General features: G+C 44.6%; 1 protein-coding gene across 1 annotated transcript in view; it reads left to right on the top strand.

Moving 5' to 3' along the window:
• The first annotated feature begins 885 nt into the window (after positions 1-885).
• LOC134393760 (deubiquitinase DESI2-like) overlaps positions 886-19,190 on the top strand; it is a 50,541-nt gene continuing 32,236 nt past the window's right edge. Inside the window, exon 1 of the mRNA XM_063118851.1 lies at positions 886-1,099. Within this exon, the coding sequence (XP_062974921.1) occupies positions 1,061-1,099 (39 nt within the window). The 5' untranslated portion in view covers positions 886-1,060. The remainder of the gene's footprint in view (positions 1,100-19,190) is intronic.

Here is a 19,190-nt window from a genome sequence, read left to right as displayed (position 1 = left end):
GAGAGACTTCAGCACTCTGGACAGCTGCCCCGCGAGCCGTTCCAGAGGTTGAACTAAGTGGTTTGGTGCACGTCCCATTTCCCCTTAAAGGCTTTTCCACCTGGTTTTCCTTCTGGAGACTGAAGCAGTTACCTAAACCTTTCCTGGCTTCCCCCCTCCCCAAATAACCCTAACGAGCAGGCTTGTTTGCCACAGGCCGGTTGAAGAGCTGGGCTTGGGAAGGTGAAATTCAGTACCCGGATCACTTTCCCCCACCCCGTCCCCCACGACTGCAAAACTTCGGGGACAGAAGCACAGGAGAACCAAAGCAGTAGGAACGTTGGCAGCTGTGTTTTCCTCCTTAGCTGAATTTCGAGGCGTCGTGTATCATATGTGTAGGAGACCTTACCTTCTGTACGAGGTCCGTTGTCCTGGATATGTTCTAGCCTAGAAATGGGGGCTGATCTTTGCTTTCAGCTTCCCTTCTCCCCGAAGCACCTTCCCCCATGCCAGTCCACATTTTGACATTCATTCTAAATATCTATACTTTGGCTGAAAGTCCGATCCGGATCCCTGCACCAGGGGGCTCCTTTGACCCTTTCTTCTTTCTATTTGCGATGTCCCCCCAACTCCCCGGCCCCGTTCTGAGGTGTTGAGAACAAGGGCTGATCGCTAAAGCCGGCAAGTCTGCATTTTGGTGAGGCTGGTAGGGATTTGCATTTAGGAAGCCGGACTTGCTTGGAACAGGCTGTGTGCAAACACTGCCACGTCCATCAGCTGCATTATTAAAACAAACAAAACGAAATGACTTGAACGTTCTGCCGGGAGGTGAAAAGGAAGCATCTCCACCAAGAAACTTTGGCATCGAAGGGCAAGGGAAGCCCCCTCCCCCTCCCCTCCCCCGGACATCCCCACAACAGCTGACTGGTCCTAGCATGGACACTGATTTTCCTGTGTAGCTAAGGGTGAAAGAAAGACAGAAAAGGAAAAAAAACACAGAGCGCAGATCCCATTCCCTTGGGCACTGCCCACATCTGGCAGGGAATTAAGGGCTTAAATCCAGCCTTCGCTGCAATCCGCAATGGCAAATGAACCGGTGATTTTGAATGTTTATGACATGGTGAGTAAGAAACAATCTGATGCCTCCGTTCGGGGCGGGAGGTGAGGGAGACGACGCCGGGATGTGATTGGACAAGAGGGTCTGTTATGATGAGCCAAGCAGCGCGCACGGCTCTGGCCGCCGGGCTCAATTGCCACACAGCCATTCGCGGCAGAGATGCTGCCGCTGCTGGCACGAGCTTTCCGTCCCCCCCCTCCTGTTTTCTTTAGGGGGGGCTGCTCTTCAGATGAGGCTAAAGGTACAAGCGGGCAGGATTTTCAGGAGATTATTCCAAAAAGGGTTTCCTCCCTCCCCCTTCCCCCGCCTCCCGCACACACACTTTAATTTTCAAAAGCCCAGCTAAGGATGGGCAGAGGCAGCGAGAGATGTGCTCCCATGCCTGATGCCCTTGACTTTCAAGGCGATTAAGTGCCCTAGACTAGGGAGGAAGAAAAACAGCGGGGGACGAGGGAGAATGTATTTTACGCTGCAATAATCCTAAATGTAGTTACCTGGAAGTAAGTCCCACTGAACCCAGAAGGACATATTTCTGATTAGTAAATATACTGTACATAGGATTTTATCTTTAATGTATCAAAGACCACCCCACCCCCCAGAACCTGACCCTATGTATATTTACTCAGAAGTAAAATATAATAGAGTTCTGGGAGGCTTACTTCAATGTAAGCCTGCATATGATTGCAGCCATCAACTTAATGTACCTTCTTTGGACCCCAGGGGCATGGGGCAGTTGGAAAAGATGCCTTGGTTCAATGGTATTTTGGGGTGCATTTTATGATTAATATTGTCACTCCAGGAACAAACTGCTTTAACAAGCAACGCCTCTACCATTGTGTCATAGGAAGTGTGGCATTCCTCCACCCCCCCACCCCCCCGCGACTGTTTGCTAGTGGCAAGCACTCTCTTTACAGTGCAACCCTATGCATGTCTACTAAGAAGTAACTGTATATAGGATAGCAGCCTTAATGCTGCTCATATAAAATTTTAGCTCCTTTTCTCTACTGGCCTCTTGTTACGTGGAGTAAACCCAATAAAGAAAAGAGGATATGCAAATAATGAAGACCTGTAACATCAATCAAAGAATAGGAGAGTCCAGAGCATAGAGTTCGATTTAATGGATAGCTTCCTATGGACTATCTATCAAGATGAATTTCTTAATAAAATTCTGCACTATAAGAACTGGCTTGGGTCCTCTTGGTTGATAGGACGATTCCCCTATATTTTATGATTTGAGTCTCAAACGTTTAGCAGGCACACAAAATATTAACTAATTTTATTGTCAAATAAGACCCAACAGCCAACTTTTTCATATAAATTCTGCCTCTGAAACATTTATGAGGCATCTCATAGACTGATAAAAGCTCAATTGCATGAGTAAGTCATGAAGGATTCACTCATGAATTATGGTAAAAGGTTTTAGAGAACTTCAGTGAGCATAATCATGAACTGAAGAACTGACTAGTATTTGAATATTAAATTATGTCCTATCTGTTGGGATCGCCTAAAGCAAAGATATATAACAGCACCTCTGGCCAGCAATCACGCTTCCTCCTGACATCAGCAGGAGTTCATTGCTAGATTAGTCACCTTGGATCTCTATGGGTCAAGGCTAATTTCATAATAAGTGGGAAGAGAATCAGGGAGAGGCACCGTTCACTGTGGAAAGGGGTCATCTTTTGCCTCCAATCTTCCTTTGGTAAAAGTTATTGAGGGTATTGCTTTAATTAACCATTGAAGTGAAAATGTACTGAATCAACTCTGGCTCCATGGATTACTTTCAAATTAGTAATACGTTCTTTACTTTTCTTTGGTTGCCATTTCTAACCTTTGGGTTTCCCCCCCCCCCTTTAAAATATTATATTTTAAAAGCAGTACAGCTTTTAACAGGTATTATCTATGTTCATAAAGCCCCTTCGAAAGACAGTGTTTGGATGGTGTGTGCTTTTGAAATTGTTCCAGACATTTAATGGCTCAGCATTCATAAGCTTTTAAATAGCCATCACATGTTGGTGTTTGTTTGTTTTAATTTTGAGGATGATGAGTCTGCTTTTAAATAGCTGATACCCTTCAGTGTCCACCCAACCAACTGTAGAACACTGAATTGTTTCTAATATTTTTGCACATGTGAGTAACCATTTTGAGGAAGTGTGTCTTGTACATCCACCAACAATAATCACTTGTTTTTATTGACAGTAATATGAATGTGACAAAATTCCAGCACACTCATATATACCAATAATGATTTCAACTCTTATTTATTTATTTATTTATTTATTTATTTACCATACTTATACCCCGCTCCTCAGCCAAAAAAGGCTCTCGGAGCGGCTTACACTTAGGAAAAAAGACAGTCCCTGCCCTCAGGCTTACAATCTAATAAAGACATGACACACAAGGAAAAGGAGTCAAGGAGGGAGGGAGGGAGGAGAGAGAAAGAAAGAGAGAGAGTCCAGCAGGAGTAGGCCCCGATGTTACTTCTGCCTGCTCCTGTCCCCTCGGTCTTTCTTCTTCCCCACAGGGCCAAGATGGCAGTTTGCCCTGTGGGGGGGGGGAAGAGTCCAGCAGGAGCAGGCCCCGATGTTACTTCTGCCTGCTCCTGTCCCCTCGGTCCTTCTTCTTCCCCACAGGGCCAAGATGGCAGTTTGCCCTGTGGGGGGGGGAAGAGTCCAACAGGAGCAGGCCCCGATGTTACTTCTGCCTGCTCCTGTCCCCTCGGTCCTTCTTCTTCCCCACAGGGCCAAGATGGCAGTTTGCCCTGTGGGGGGGGGGGAAGAGTCCAGCAGGAGCAGGCCCCGATGTTACTTCTGCCTGCTCCTGTCCCCTTGGTCCTTCTTCTTCCCCACAGGGCCAAGATGGCAGTTTGCCCTGTGGGGGGGGGAAGAGTCCAGCAGGAGCAGGCCCCGATGTTACTTCTGCCTGCTCCTGTCCCCTCGGTCCTTCTTCTTCCCCACAGGGCCAAGATGGCAGTTTGCCCTGTGGGGGGGGGGGAAGAGTCCAGCAGGAGCAGGCCCCGATGTTACTTCTGCCTGCTCCTGTCCCCTCGGTCCTTCTTCTTCCCCACAGGGCCAAGATGGCAGTTTGCCCTGTGGGGGGGGGGAAGAGTCCAGCAGGAGCAGGCCCCGATGTTACTTCTGCCTGCTCCTGTCCCCTTGGTCCTTCTTCTTCCCCACAGGGCCAAGATGGCAGTTTGCCCTGTGGGGGGGGGGGAAGAGTCCAGCAGGAGCAGGCCCCGATGTTACTTCTGCCTGCTCCTGTCCCCTCGGTCCTTCTTCTTCCCCACAGGGCCAAGATGGCAGTTTGCCCTGTGGGGGGGGGAAGAGTCCAGCAGGAGCAGGCCCCAATGTTACTTCTGCCTGCTCCTGTCCCCTCGGTCCTTCTTCTTCCCCACAGGGCCAAGATGGCAGTTTGCCCTGTGGGGGGGGGAAGAGTCCAGCAGGAGCAGGCCCTGATGTTACTTCTGCCTGCTCTGTCCCCTCGGTCAAGTCCTGGTCCTTATATATACAAACCAGTATGACACAAGTACATGAGGGAGGGATCAACATGATCAGGGACACCCTGAGGTTTTGAGAAGTACAAAAAATCTTTAGGGAAAAAACTAAGGGTACAATTTCCCCACCACCACCACCACCCCATAAGAAATACAGTCCAGTGAGAACTAAGAATGCTGACTGACAGTTGTGGAGGATCAGGGGGAGGGGTGATTGAATGAAATGGCTGGAATCCTGAACAGCTGCGAGCCAACACATCTGGAGGGCACCAGATTAGAGGGGGGAGGCTGTTTGTGATTGATTTAAGATTTTTATGCTCCTCCTCAGAAAAGCTCTCTGAGTGACTTACAAATAATCAATAAACGAAGACAGTCCCTGCCTGCAGGCTTACAAACTAAAAATATGGAACACTAAAGGAAAACAGGAGAGGGACGAAAATAGGAAAATATTTATTTATTTATTCATTTATTTATTAGCAGGGCTGGTGGAAAGGCCCTGGTCTCCTTCTCATCTCCCTCTGTTCAGCCTGCTGGTGTTAAAAGTTGAGGGACGGGAAGCCTTCATGGGCTGGGGGTGTCTTCATCAGGGCTGCTCTAATATAAAGTTGTGTTATGGGCACAAAGAGAGATAGTCTCCCACCAGACTAACCTGGCAGAAAGAGCAGTATTTATCATTGGCTATGCTGGCTGGGGTTTATGGGAATTGTAGTCCAAAACATCTGGAGGGCACCAAGTTGGGGAAAGCTGGTCTACAGCATATAAAAGGGCTTATGATAATTCCAATTCTTATCTGTCTCCCTATGTTACTCCTATCCTTCACCCCCACCTTTATATGTATAATTCATTCTACCTCACAATACATTTCTCAGGTAAAACACCTACAGTTCTCTATGGGTTCAGAGTTCCAAGGTTGGCAGCTTAGAAGTTTACCATGTGGTGCCTTGTAAAGGAAACCTGGTTCTGTGCCAGAATAGAATGATGCTTATCTCATATGCTCTGAGCAATATAGCAGCCTGTTCAGAATTTACCCAGTTCAGACAAGGTGACACGGAGAAAAACAGCTGGCTGTAACAAGGCAGGAGATTACAATCCAATTAACATGCTTTTTCCTTGTGAGGGGTTCATTTTTTGATGCCTTTGCCAAATGGTACTTCCTGGATTGAACAGTCATTGGCTAAAGAACAGCCGCTGCTGTGCCCAAATCAATGGCCATCAAATCCAGGAAGCCTCCTGTGGTGTAAGAAGCACTGGTTCTTTTCTCTGACAAAAACAAGTTGCGAGCATTTGGGGCATGATCCGCCAAAGTTAAGCACTTTGAATGCTGATGGACTTCAACATGAGAGCTAAGCGTTGGTTTAAATCTCCCCCATTGAAATCACTGGGAGACCCTCTCAAGCTTTTGCAGCGTATAATGAGTTTTAATCAGGTCCTGGATTGTCGACTTGATTGTCTGAAGAAATTGTTTTTAGATATATGTTATCTGTGGGCGTACTGTGTGTTAATATGTTTTTATGTAAATTCTTTTACACAATATTTAATGAATTTTAAATGGTGTTTAATCTTGGTGTACTGCCCAGAGAACTTCGGCTATGGGGCTGGTATAGAAATGTAATGAATGAATGAATGAATGAATGAATGAATGAATGAATGAACGAACAAATGAAATTGTGACTTTTAAAATGCTTAACTTTGGCTGGATCATACCCTCAGCTAGTTCACCTCTTTTGTAGAGTGTGAAGCAACCAACTATCAGTTGATAGACTTTAACTATCAACTGACCCCATGCCTAAATACACAGGAGCAATCCAGGACACTAGGTGCAATTAATATTGAGTTGAAACTAATTAGGCCACAAGCACCTAATTTTGTACTTAACATCCATTGATTTCAACAGGATAGAATTAAGAATTGATGGAGCCAATGGCTATTACTCCTAAATGGTTTGGTAGAATTCAGATCATATGAGAACAACATACCAGAATGGATTGTGGGATCTAAAATGGAACCTAGGTGGCTGCCTTATACAGAGTCAGGCCACTTGTCCATCTATCCTAGTATTGTTGACACTGACTGGCAGCAGCTCCTCAGGGTTTCAGGCAGGAGTTTCCCCAGCTTTACCTGGACATGCCAGGGATTGAACTTGGAACCTTCAGTGTGCCAAGCATGTGCTCTACCACTGAGCTATGGGTCTTCCATACAGATTTCACTTTCCACCTGGAATGAGCATTACTAGAGGCCTCAAAGGATACATGTTTGGCCTAGCATGACCAAATGCTATTCCTAGACCTGGAATGCTACTTTTGGACTATACCTACAACCCACTGAAAAACAGTGAATCCCATGTCTAGTCATTGGTCTGTCCTAAGCAGAACCTGGAAATGCAGCCTAAGTTCAAGTGGACCTTGCTAAAATCCAGGAAGGCAGTTCTTACATTCCTAGTGGGATATGTTCCCTCTGGTCATGAGCCAGCTAGGCAAATTCCCCTCATGGGTCAGCTCCTCAGTGTCATATTTATTTATTTATATCCTGCCTTTTTTCCTTCAAGGAACTCAAGGCAGTGTACATAAGCCTCCTCCTCTCCATTTTATCCTCACAACAATAACCCTGTGAGGTAGGTTGGACTGAGAGCCTATGACTGGCCCAAAGTCACCAAGTGAGCTTCCATGGCTGAGTAGGGACTAGAACCCGGATCTCCCAACTCCCAGACCAGCACTCTAGCCACTACACCACACTGGTTCTCCATTTATATTTATTTATATTTATATTTATTCATCACAAAAGTTAGATCCTGCCTTTTGAAGCATACACCCACTCAAGGTGGTGGACAAGGTTAAAAATAGAAGCAAGTCTAACAAAAGTAAATTAAAATGTGATCAAAACAAAACAATAATAAAAGCAGTTGATGCCGCAGAGCAGAGGTACTAGCTAAAAACAAATGGCTGTTGAAATAATATAATTTTCAAAGTCCATTGAAAAGCAGGGGAAGAGAAGGCCAGAGGTACCTCTCTGGGGATGCCTTCCACAGCCTTTGTGCAATGAAGGAAAGGCTGTATTCCTCATCCAAGCTTCTGACAACAAGAAGGGACTCAGATGTTGAGCAGGCGCATATGGGAAGCGACAAGTCTTGGGATGTTCTGGTCCCAGGCTGTTTTGGCTTTCAAGTAGGGGTAGGGGTTGGGTTGCACAGCAGCAGTGGGCAGGGCCTAAGCCAGCAGTGGTTGGAGCCATTCGTTCTCTCTCTTTCTCTGGCCTCATCTACACCAAGCAGGATATAGCGCTATGAAAGCGGTATATAAAAGGCAGGAGCCACACTACTGGCTGCTTTATAGCGGTATTGAAGTGCACTAACAACTGTTGGGGTCCATGGCACATACCATATACCACTTTCATAGTGCTATATCCTGCTTGGTGTGGCTCCTGACTTTTATATACGGCTTCCATAGTACAATATCCTGCTTGGTGTAGATTAGGCATCTCTCTCTCTCCCTCTCTCTCTCTCCCTCTCTCTCTCTCTCTCTCTCTCTCTCTCTGGCACTCCCCCTCCTCTCTCATTCTGACACCCCCTTCTCTCACTCTTACTCTCACCAGAGTTCTGAAGTGATTGCTTGCAGAGGGCTTTTGAAATTAGGTAGAGGACTACAGGTAGCCCCATGGCTGCAGGTTACCCATGCCCACGTTTAAAAGCTAAAGTCAGCATTTTCAACTGAGCCCAGGACCAATCTGCAGCTACTGAAGCCAATAAAGAATGGGCAGAATGGATATAACCTGTTCCCTCCTGATAACAATCTGGCAGCAACTTTCGGAACTGTTTGAGGTTTCTGGACTATATTCAAAGGTAGACTGATCGGCTCGATTAGAAAGGAGGCAGTATGACAAGGTGCAGTCTTTTTCTGTCTGTTTGTTTCCTGTTGGGTCTCTGAGCCCCTGGGTCATGATGTCATTATAAATCCCAACACTGCAAATTAGTGCCTACCTTGCATGTCATTGGAGTTTGGGATATAGCATTGACACTTGCACTTTATTGCACAATGATGGTATAGCACAGCATAGATGTATGTGTCTGGGGTGGGGGAGAATAAGTTGTGAACCAATTGTTACAAAACAGATGTAGTGTGATGGTGGGAGTTGGGAAAGGATTCACATCTGGGGATAGCAATTAACATGAACTTAAAGCTCTGTCTTGTCTGACAAAGCACACAACCCTCCTGTGGCACATGGGAGCACTTTAGCCACAGGAAAGCATAGCCAGAGGATGAAAGTTCAATTAAGGGCCTCCGTGCAGATATGAAATCACTGCTTCATGAAGCCTTGAGGTCTTGTGTAATTCAAAGATTGTAGCCATTTATCTTCACTCTGATGGACACGTATGAGAAAGAAATGTCTTTAATTTATTTATTTACAATATATACTGCTCCCCATTCAGAATTTCAGAGCGGTGTACAAGATGAAATAAAGTAAAAAACAGAATAAAACACCTTAAAATAGATTTTTTAAAAAGCAAAATGCAAAGTGAACCATGGCTGGCCATCAAGGGAAGGCTTAATGAAATGTTAATAGCTAGAGTGAGGAGCTACAACTATACGATTTATTTTCTGCCACATAAAATAGGGGCTGCTAACTTTTAGGGCAGCCTAAAAGTTACTCTCTGGTGTTCAAAAATGGTTTATTTATTTATTCATTTATTACATTTATTACATTTTTGTATATTCAAAAATGGTTTATTTATTTATTTATTTATTACATTTATATGCCGCCCTATAGCCGAAGCTCTCTGGGCAGTTTACAAAAGTTAAAAACAGTTAACATTAAAAACAAATTTTGTAAACTGCCCAGAGAGCTTCGGCTATGGGGCGGTATATAAATGTAATAAATTAATAAATTAATAAACCATTTTTGAATATACAAAAATTGACCAAGCTGGATGGCACTCATGGGATTTGACATTCTAAGGGATCAACTTACTCTTAAGAAAATTTATGTTTTTATTTGATTTATATCCCACTTTTCTGCAAAAAATAAAATAAAATGGTGCCACTCAAAGTAGCTAGCAATAAAAAGAAATACCTCACTCCTTTTTTTAAACTTAAATGAACTGTGTGTGTGCATGTGTTGGGGGAGGATCACAGATGTTTCCTGAGGTCATCATCTGACAATGGCTCCTTGACATCTCCTGAGTGGCTGGGTGAGCTGCAACACGAGAAAGGCCAAATGGCTACACTTTCCACCAGCCCTCCTGTTGCCTGCCTCTAATGGGCCAACCAACTCTTCTGGGAATCCCCGGCTCTGCTGCAATCCAAATGAGACTGAGATCAAGAGCTACAGTATTTTCTTGCTAGGGATATTACCCTTCAGGCCATTCAGTTTTGGGCTTCATGCGCGTGCACACACGCACACACACACACACACACACACACAGAGTGTTCTTAATTGCCATGTCGTCTGCTAACTGGTGGTGAAATGTAATTGTTATGTGCATCCATTAGCCTCAACAGCCAGTGGTGTACTGGACCTAGAGCTCAGTGGGACACAGCACAAAGACCATTTTTTAATTGATGGGGACACTGGCATCATGTGCCATGGCCCCTCCGAATTCCCCGTTCCCTCTGAGCTTAGCTGCAATCCTACTATCTTCACAGTAGCTGGTGGGGGCGCGGGGCGGGGAATGAATTTTCCCAGCATCGATGTATTGGTCCCTGTTCCAATGCAAAGTATTCTGGAGAGGCTTGATCTTGAATGTGCAATTATGATCCGTTAACTTTACAAAAGAGCTGCTCCTGATGGAGATGAAAACTGCTAGAACTGGTTTGTTGAGATGGATCAACACAGATGCCTGCATTTTTGGACTGTCCTTGGGAACAGCGGCCATGAGGGCTGTCATGGGCAGGATCTACACTGCTGCTTTAAAATGGTTTATAACAGTAGTGACAACTGTTGGGGCCCAGGACACACTCCGTATTTATTTATTTATTTATTTATTTATTTATTAAATTTATATAGCGCCCCATAGCCGAAGCCCTCTGGGCGGTTTAAAAAAGTTAAAAACAGTGAACACTAAAAACAAATATACAAAAATTTAAAACCACCAAAAGCATAAAAACAGCAATATCCATTTAAAACAACTATTCTGGGGTCAGTTTTAAAACAACCCTCAGTATATGTTAACTGCCTGAGAGAAGAGAAAAGTCTTGACCTAGCGCGGAAAATATGTTGGCGCCAGGTGAGCCTCATCAGGGAGATCATTCCATAATTGAGGGGCCACCACTGAAAAGGCCCTCTCCCTTGTTGCCATCCTCCGAGCTTCCCTTGGAGTAGGCACCCAGAAGAGGACCCTAGATGTTGAGCGTAGTATACAGGTAGGTTCATGTCGGGAGAGGTGTTCCATCAGGTATTGTGATCCCAAGCCATGTAAGGCTTTATAGGTTAAACTGTTTTCAAAGTGTCATATCCTGCTTGGTGTAGATATGGCCCATGTTGAGTGCCTGCACTTCAAAACTGACCACACCACTGCTGGCAGGTTTCCCTTTGGTCAGCACGTGGGGAATTAAAAAAGGCCTTGCCAGTTTCCAGTAGGTAACGGTGTACCCTACTGGCTAGAAGGCAAATGAAAACAATGCTAATTACAAACATTTGGGAAGCCCCAATCACCATTCATCCCTAATTAGTAGAAACATCACTATTTGGATGTTGACAGAAAACCCTGAAGTCATTTTTCCTCCTTTATTAATAAATACAGAAAGGCACTGGGAATTCTCAGTGAAGATGATATTCTCAGCTATAATGTATTTCCAGGATGGGGGCAATGTATGCATTTATTTATTTATTTATTTATTTATTTATTTATTTATTTATTTATATGTTATTTATTTAAGCATTTTTATGCCGCCATTCAGCCAAAAAGGCTCTCAGGGCGGCTTACAAAAGTATTTATTGACATATAATACATATATTCAGTGCTCGCTAGCTTTAATGAGCTCCATGGCGTGGGTGGCTGCGTAATATCATTCAATAGCTCTTCTATCACTGATGGAGAGATTATGCTTAGCAACATTGCTTGGCAACCAATCTCAGTATCTTGTGTTGTAGGAATATCACTTCTGCTAAAAAGAATTAGAAATATTACAGTCATTTGCTGCAGAGTTGTGGATGGTGGCTGCTTTCAAATACGTGGCCCCCTAGGCAAGCTGTCACAGGTTATGTGCCGATGGATTACGTGTGCCTGCTTGGGAGGTGTGTGTTTATTTATTTATTTATTATTACACTTATTTATTACACTTACATACCACCCCAATAGCCAGAGCTCTCTGGGCGGTTTACAGAAATTCCCAGAGAGCTCTGGCTATGGGGGCGGTATATAAGTGTAATAAATAAGTGTAATAATAAATAAATAAATAAACACACACCACCCAAGCAAGCACATATTTATGTGTGTGACCAGACAAATATATATACAAAGCACCTTGAATGGCTTCTTGAGAGTTCTGACTGGTTTTGACTGAAAACCAGAGCAGATTCCTCACCCCACTGACATCGGAGCCATCAGCATCCATGGTTTAGATACGAGTGGCAATATCCTTCAACTAGCTGTGCACTCCCCATTCTAATGAAGCAGTTTTACATGCATGTTGCCGAACACTTGTTTGCTATATGTATGTAGCAACCTCTGGAGTTTTTTGGCCCAGTTCCATGATATATATATATATATATATATATATATATATATATATATATATATATATATCCTTCCCCATCCTGACACCTGCAACTTCCATAATTCCTAGCAAGCATGGCCAATCATAAGCTGTAAATTCACACTTTGGCCTGGTTCACATGGGCTGTTGGAGGGTTGTGGGATTGTTTCATTCTTGCCCACCCCAACAAGCCACCCTTGCCAGGTTTAGAGAACACAAGAAGGGGCACCGGTGAGAGCAACTATACAAATCTGGCCAGCACACACTCGGCCATGCAGAATTGTTAATACGGTAACCGCCCCTGTGATTGTACGAACTGAGTGCCTGCCTGTAAATCCTCCGAAGAAGCAGGAGATGAAACAGCTGTGGTGCCTTCTTCTGCCTGCTCCTTCTCCAATCCTCTTTTTGCCGCCTACCTCACCTGGTATGCTTCATACTTGACATCATGTTCATTACTGCAGGCATACGAAAGCTTAAGAAGTCATTTTCCATCTGACATGACAAAGTTGTCCTCTGAAGTAGGCAAAAGGCAGCTCTCACACTCTGCTAGCAGAGCACCAGTAAGTTTCCAGGGGACCATCTAGTGCAGCCTTCCTCAACACAGTGTCCTCCAGATGTGGTGGACAGGTGTTCCCATCATTCTCAGGCAAGGAGCAGGGCTACTTTATAAGGTATCCCTGACCATTTGGCACGCTGCCTGCGGCTGGTGGGGGTGTATTATTTATTCATTTGTTTGTTTGCTTGTGACATTTATATAACGCTAAATATAATAAAATCCCTCAGCAGTCCATAATAAATATTAAAACCACATTTAAAATACAATATTAAAACAGTTGTAGTCCAAAACATCTGGAGGGCACCACGGTGGTGAAGGCTGATCTAGTGCCTGTTAAGAAATTTTGCCAAAAATACTGGCCAAAATCACTCTTGGTCTGATCCAGCCCAGGTCAGGGGCAGCACCTGCCATCCTCTGGCAGCAGGGCCCACCACACCTGCCTGCTTGGCCCCCTGGCTGCAGGTGTATCTGGCAACAGCACTTGAGAAGCTGCCTGCTGTTTTGCATTTCTCATAATGCCCCAGAGCAGATGTCATAGGCCTAATCTACACCAAGCAGGATATTGCACTATGAAAGCGATACATGGCATGTGTCGATGGGCCCCAACAGTTGTCAGTGCACTTCAGTACCGCTATAAAGCAGTAGTGTGGCTCCTGCCTTTTATATACTGCTTTCATAATGCTTTCATAGTGCAATATCCTGCTTGGTGTAGATTAGACCTATAATGTTCTTCTGGGGCATTGTGGGAACTTAAAATTGTGAGTGGCTTCTCAAGCCCAGCAGCTGCCATTGCCAGGTAAACCCACAGCCAGGAGAAGTGAGTATGTGCCCCTGGATAGCATGCAGAGCATCACACCAAAGCAGATCTCTGTCCTGGGCCCAGTGCTCTTCAACATTTTTATTAATGACTTGGATGAGGAGGTGCAGGGAATGCTTATCAGATTTGCAGATGACACCAAATTGGGTGGGATAGCTAATACCCTGGAAGACAGAAACAAACTTCAAAGTGATCTTGATAGGCTGGAGTGCTGGGCTGAAAACAACAGAATGAAATTTAATAGGGTTAAATGCCAAGTTCTACATTTAGGAAATAGAAACCAAAGGCACAGTTACAAGATGGGGGATACTTGGCTCAGCAATACTACAAGCGAGAAGGGTCTGGGAATTTTTGTAGATCACAAGCTGAAAATGAGCTAACAATGTGATGTGGCTGCAAAAAAAGCAAATGCTATTTTGGGCTGCATTAATAGAAGCATAGCTTCTAAATCACACAAGATACTGGTTCCTCTCTATTCAGCACTGGTTACGCCTCATCTAGAGTATTGCGTCCAGTTCTGGGCACCACATTTCAAGAAGGATGCAGACAAGCTGGAAGGGGTTCAGAGGAGGGTGACGAGGATGATCAGGGGGTCTAGAAACAAAGCTCTATGAAAAACTGGGCATGCTTAGCCTGGAGAAGAGAAGATTGAGGGGAGACGTGATAGCACTCTTCAAATACTTGAAAGGTTGTCACACAGAGGAGGGCCAGGATCTCTTCTCAATCCTCCCAGAGTGCAGGACACGGAATAATGTGCTCAAGTTACAGGAAGCCAGATTCTGGCTGGACAGCAGGAAAAACTTCCTGACTGTTAGAGGAGTATGACAATGGAACCAATGACCTAGGTAGGTCACGGGCTCTCCCACCCTAGAGGCATTCAAGAGGCAGCTGGACTGCCATCTGTCAAGTATGCTTTAAGGTAGGGTGACCATATGAAAAGGAGGACAGGACTCCTTTATCTTTAACAGTTGTATTGAAAAGAGAATTTCAGCAGGTGTCATTTGTATATATGGAGAACCTGGTGAAATTTCCTCTTTATCATAACAGTTTAAGCTGCAGGTGCCCTTCCCTCTTTTAAATCTGGTCACTCTAGTATAGCTCCTGCAGCTTTAACTGTTGTGATGAAGAGGGAATTTCACCAGGTTCTCCATATATACAAATGACACCTCCTGAAATTCCCTTTTCTATGCAACTGTTAAAGACCATTTTCATATGGTCACCCTACTTTAAGGTGGATTCCTGCACTGAGCAGGTGGATGGACTCAATGGCCTTATAGGCCCCTTCCAACTCTACTACTGTATGATTCTATGAATAGGACCACCACGGATCATTTTGCTTGGGATTCTCACTAACCTGGAGCTGGTCCTAGATTCAGCAAAGCACCTGGGATCACTTACATGGATTACTTATTTGTTTTTATTAACTAAGGGAAAAGGTTTAAAACAAAGAAAAATACACCCCATAAGACTGTAGTCAACCCAATCCTGCACTAACATAAAAGATCTTATGATGTGACTAAACTCAGATGGTGGGAGCCAGAAGGAATGAGAAAGGCTTTGCAATAGAGCACTTTGGAACAAAATGCTAAATATAGTTCCCTTGGTATTTTATTATTTTCTATTTATTCTAAGGGTTCATCTACACCAAGCAGGATATTCCACTATGAAAGTGGTATATAAGAGGTATATCTGTACCAGCAGCGCATCCTTACACTCACTGCCTTGCTACTCTAGACGGCAGGGAGTAGTAAACAACAAGAAGGAAAGGAACCCTCTTGTTAATGCACCATGAACACAGCAATTCCCTCTACAACATTGTTTGATGTGTCCGGATTAAGCTAGGCAGACCAATTGTCTGACCAGGCAACTATGGTTCTACTTAGGTTAATTCCTACCACAGTACAATTCGTGGAAAGGTTTTCACAGATCAACACATAATTGTCCAATTAGACATTGCGTGCAAAAGGCATTTGCACACATTCATTCCTTGTCCAATGGGATGAAATCCAAATCCATCTTCTTGCTATGGATTTGCTTTTTCCAATTCATTAGGATTATTTTTTTTCTAGCTCCCACACAGTCATCAAGCCCAGTCCTTCCTTCCACCCTGTTGCCACCTGTCAAGGTTAAAAAGGATTACTGGTGTTTTTTCAGCAGCTGAAAAACAGCACATTTCTATTGACAGTTCAATTTCTTTTCTGGCTCATCCCATCTTGCCGCAATAGTGCAATATGTTTTTTGTTTCCTGCAAGGATAAGTAGCAGGTTATGTGATCCATATATGTGCACCTGTACGCCACTTTGAACCACGGGTAGGCAACAAACAAATTTTGCATAATGAAAATTGATTATCTAAACAAAAGGAGTTCTTTGAAGGCAGTAGGCCTATATTGGCAGTACGCCTATGTACACCAGTTGCTGGGGAACATGGGTGGTAAGGTGCTGTTGCCCTATGTCCTGCTTATGGCTTCCTGGTTGACAGCTGGATGGCCTCTGTATGAACAGAGTGTTGGACTAGATGGACCCGTGGTCTGATCCAGTATGGCTCTTCTTATGTTCTTATGAAGGACAGATTTTTTTTTTATCTGACTAATCTAGGGGCAGACAACATGTGGCCCTCCAGACATTTTGTCCTACAACTCCCATCAGTCCTAGCTAAAAAAAAGACAATGGTGAGGGATCATTTATTTATTTATTTATTTATTTATTGCACTTATAGACCGCTCCCATAGCCAGGGCTCTCTGGGCAGTTTACAGGGAGTTGTAGGACAAAATACTTGGAGGACAACAAACATGGAAGAGAGAGGTAGGCAAAAACAACTCCAGGCTGATACTTCAGCTGTGCTTTTCCCACCCCATTCCCACTAGGCCATTAATAACAATGGCCTTGTGGAAAGGATACTTGGCATTATAGTAGTTGAATATTGTTTATTGTGATTTTATTAATGTATCTTTATGTACTTTGTAGAAGAAAGTATGGCAGAAGAATTCATACCCTGAAGGTTCTGCACCTCTGTAGTATATGATAGATAGATAGATAGATAGATAGATAGATAGATAGATAGATAGATAGATATCCTGACATCTATAGTTTGAATCTATAGTTTGTTGGTTAGGGATCATTTCTCTCTTTTTTTGTTAGTGTATAGCAAAGTTAACTTAAACCAAGAGTGGGCAACTTTGACTGGTCCTCGGACCAATCCACCACCACCCCCGGCCCAGTCTTGGTCCAGGCCACACTCCCACCACCTGCAAAAAAGGAGGGAAATAGTGGTCTGCTGCCAAAGTCCAGTGGCAAAGTTCAGCAGAGCTTTAGAATGCTTAGAATGGACAAATTTAGCTAAAATGCAGAACCATCTTGGCCTGTTTTGGTGTCATAGGCAAGGTAACATGTTGGCACCCCACAGGCAGACACAGGCAGACAGGCAGTCGTCCTGCCCTCCCCACGGAAGCTGCCACCCCCATCACCGTCTCCCACCCCCAGCCACCACTGCCACCACTACCGATCTACCTCCTGGCTGTGCAGCTCCTCCTCCTCTTCTCTTTCCCTTCTCCTCATCTCCCCCAGCTACTGCCCTTTGTCCACTTTTCCATTCCCCCCCCCCCCCGGCCACCACTGTCCATCTGCCTGCCTTGTTCACCATGACATGTCCTTTCTAGCAAGGCTTTCTGGGTGAGATGGCCCTGGAGATTGCCTGTGTCTTGGCAGCACAGGCGGCCTCCACGGCCACCTTATCCAGAATGCCTCCCTGTGAGGAACGACCCTTCACAATGAGGCATTTGGGCTGCCGCTTCACTGGCCCTCTGAAGAGCTTCACCAGCTGCTTTTCTGTGACAGAATTTCTTCCTGCAGGGCTTCCTGTCCCATGCCTAGTTCTGAGAGGTAGGAGGCCTTCCTTTGTCCTCCAGTTTCTCCTATCTTGGATCATTCGTCTATGGGAGAGGGAATTCTGCCTTTTCATATATGATGTCGCTTGCCTTGTGCTGTATAAATGGATACCCAGCATGCCTCTGCCAGCATGGCAGATAATTGTATAAAACATAGCACAGAATCCTGTGGAGGCTGCTGTGGTCCAATTACGAAAGGAAAGTAGGTAAAAGAAAATGACAAGAGAAATACTTTGCACATAGTTTAAGATGGCTGGACAAGATCCAACCCTAGTTAGATACGTGCGTAATTCTCCCACAGGAATCAATAACCTCATCTATGGCTGAATTCCGCCCATTGTCATTTCTTGGTCTGCAGTGTTGAATACAGCTGTGCCAGTATGAAGCAGCAACAACAACACACTCTTGCTTTTGATGATTTAGGCTTGTTCTCTTATAGTTAAGTTCCAATTATTTAGAAATTATTGCTTTACAAATCAATATATGTCATATTCCAACATTCTCTCTAGTCCAGTACACAGATTGTAGGATTTGGAGCTGCGTGAACAAACACAGACCATTGCTCAGCAGTGAACTTATGAGGCATTATTATGCATTGTATTTCCCTACATGTAGGTGATTCCTCCAAGGGAAAGAGTACACAGAATGTTGTTTGAAGCACATGTTTTCTTCCTTCCCTGAGTATATGGACTAGGCAGAAGATGTGGATACATGGTGGCCTCAGGGAAGGTGTAAGCAACCTGTCCCCCCAGGACATGGAATAACGGGCTCAAGTTAAAGGAAGCCAGATTCCAGCTGGACATCAGGAAAAACTTCCTGACTATTAGAGCAGTACGACAATGGAATCAGTTACCTAGGGAGGTTGTGGGCTCTCCCAGACAAGAGGCATTCAAGAGGCAGCTGGACAGCCATCTGTCAGGGATGCTTTAGGGTGGATTCCTGCATTGAGCAGGGGGTTGGACTCGATGGCCTTGTAGGCCCCTTCCAACTCTGCTATTCTATGATTCTATGATGTTTTGGCCTACAACTCCCATCTACTTTAGCCAGCACTGCCAATGATGAAGGATAGTGGGAGTTGTAGGCCAAAACATCTGGAGTGCCGCAAGCTGCCCATCCCGTCTTAGGGAATTGTTGCAAATTAGCCCTGATTCTGATGGGAAGAAAAACTGGCATGAATAATATTGATATCTTCCTTTGATGTTTTAACTTCTGTCCAATGTTCTACCCGAAACGGCCACTCAAAATAATGACAGCATCATATATATATCAGGTGCGATCTTAGGATGTCCTATTGAATTCCATAGGATTTGCCTCCATGTAAGCATGAATGGGATTGGGCAGTTGGAAATCTAGGTAAGAGCTAGGGTGACCATATGGAAAGGAGGACAGGGCTCCTGTATCGTTAACAGCTGTATAGAAAAGGGAAGTCAGCAGGTGTCATTGGTATGCATGCAGCACCTGGTGACATTCCTTCTTCATCACAACAGTTAAAGCTGCAGGAGCCCTGCCCTTTTTTGTACCTGGTCACTCTACAAAAGAGGGCAGGGCTCCTGCAGCTTTAGCTGTTGTGATGAAGAGGGAATTTCACCAGATGCTGCATGCATACCAATGACACCTGCTGAAATTCCCCTTTTCTATACAACTGTTAAAGATACA

The sequence above is a fragment of the Elgaria multicarinata genome, chromosome 2, assembly GCF_023053635.1.
Source record: "Elgaria multicarinata webbii isolate HBS135686 ecotype San Diego chromosome 2, rElgMul1.1.pri, whole genome shotgun sequence".
Lineage (NCBI taxonomy): Eukaryota > Metazoa > Chordata > Lepidosauria > Squamata > Anguidae > Elgaria > Elgaria multicarinata.
The sequence above is the reverse complement of the archived record's forward strand: the minus strand, read 5'-3'. Positions and strand labels throughout refer to the sequence as shown.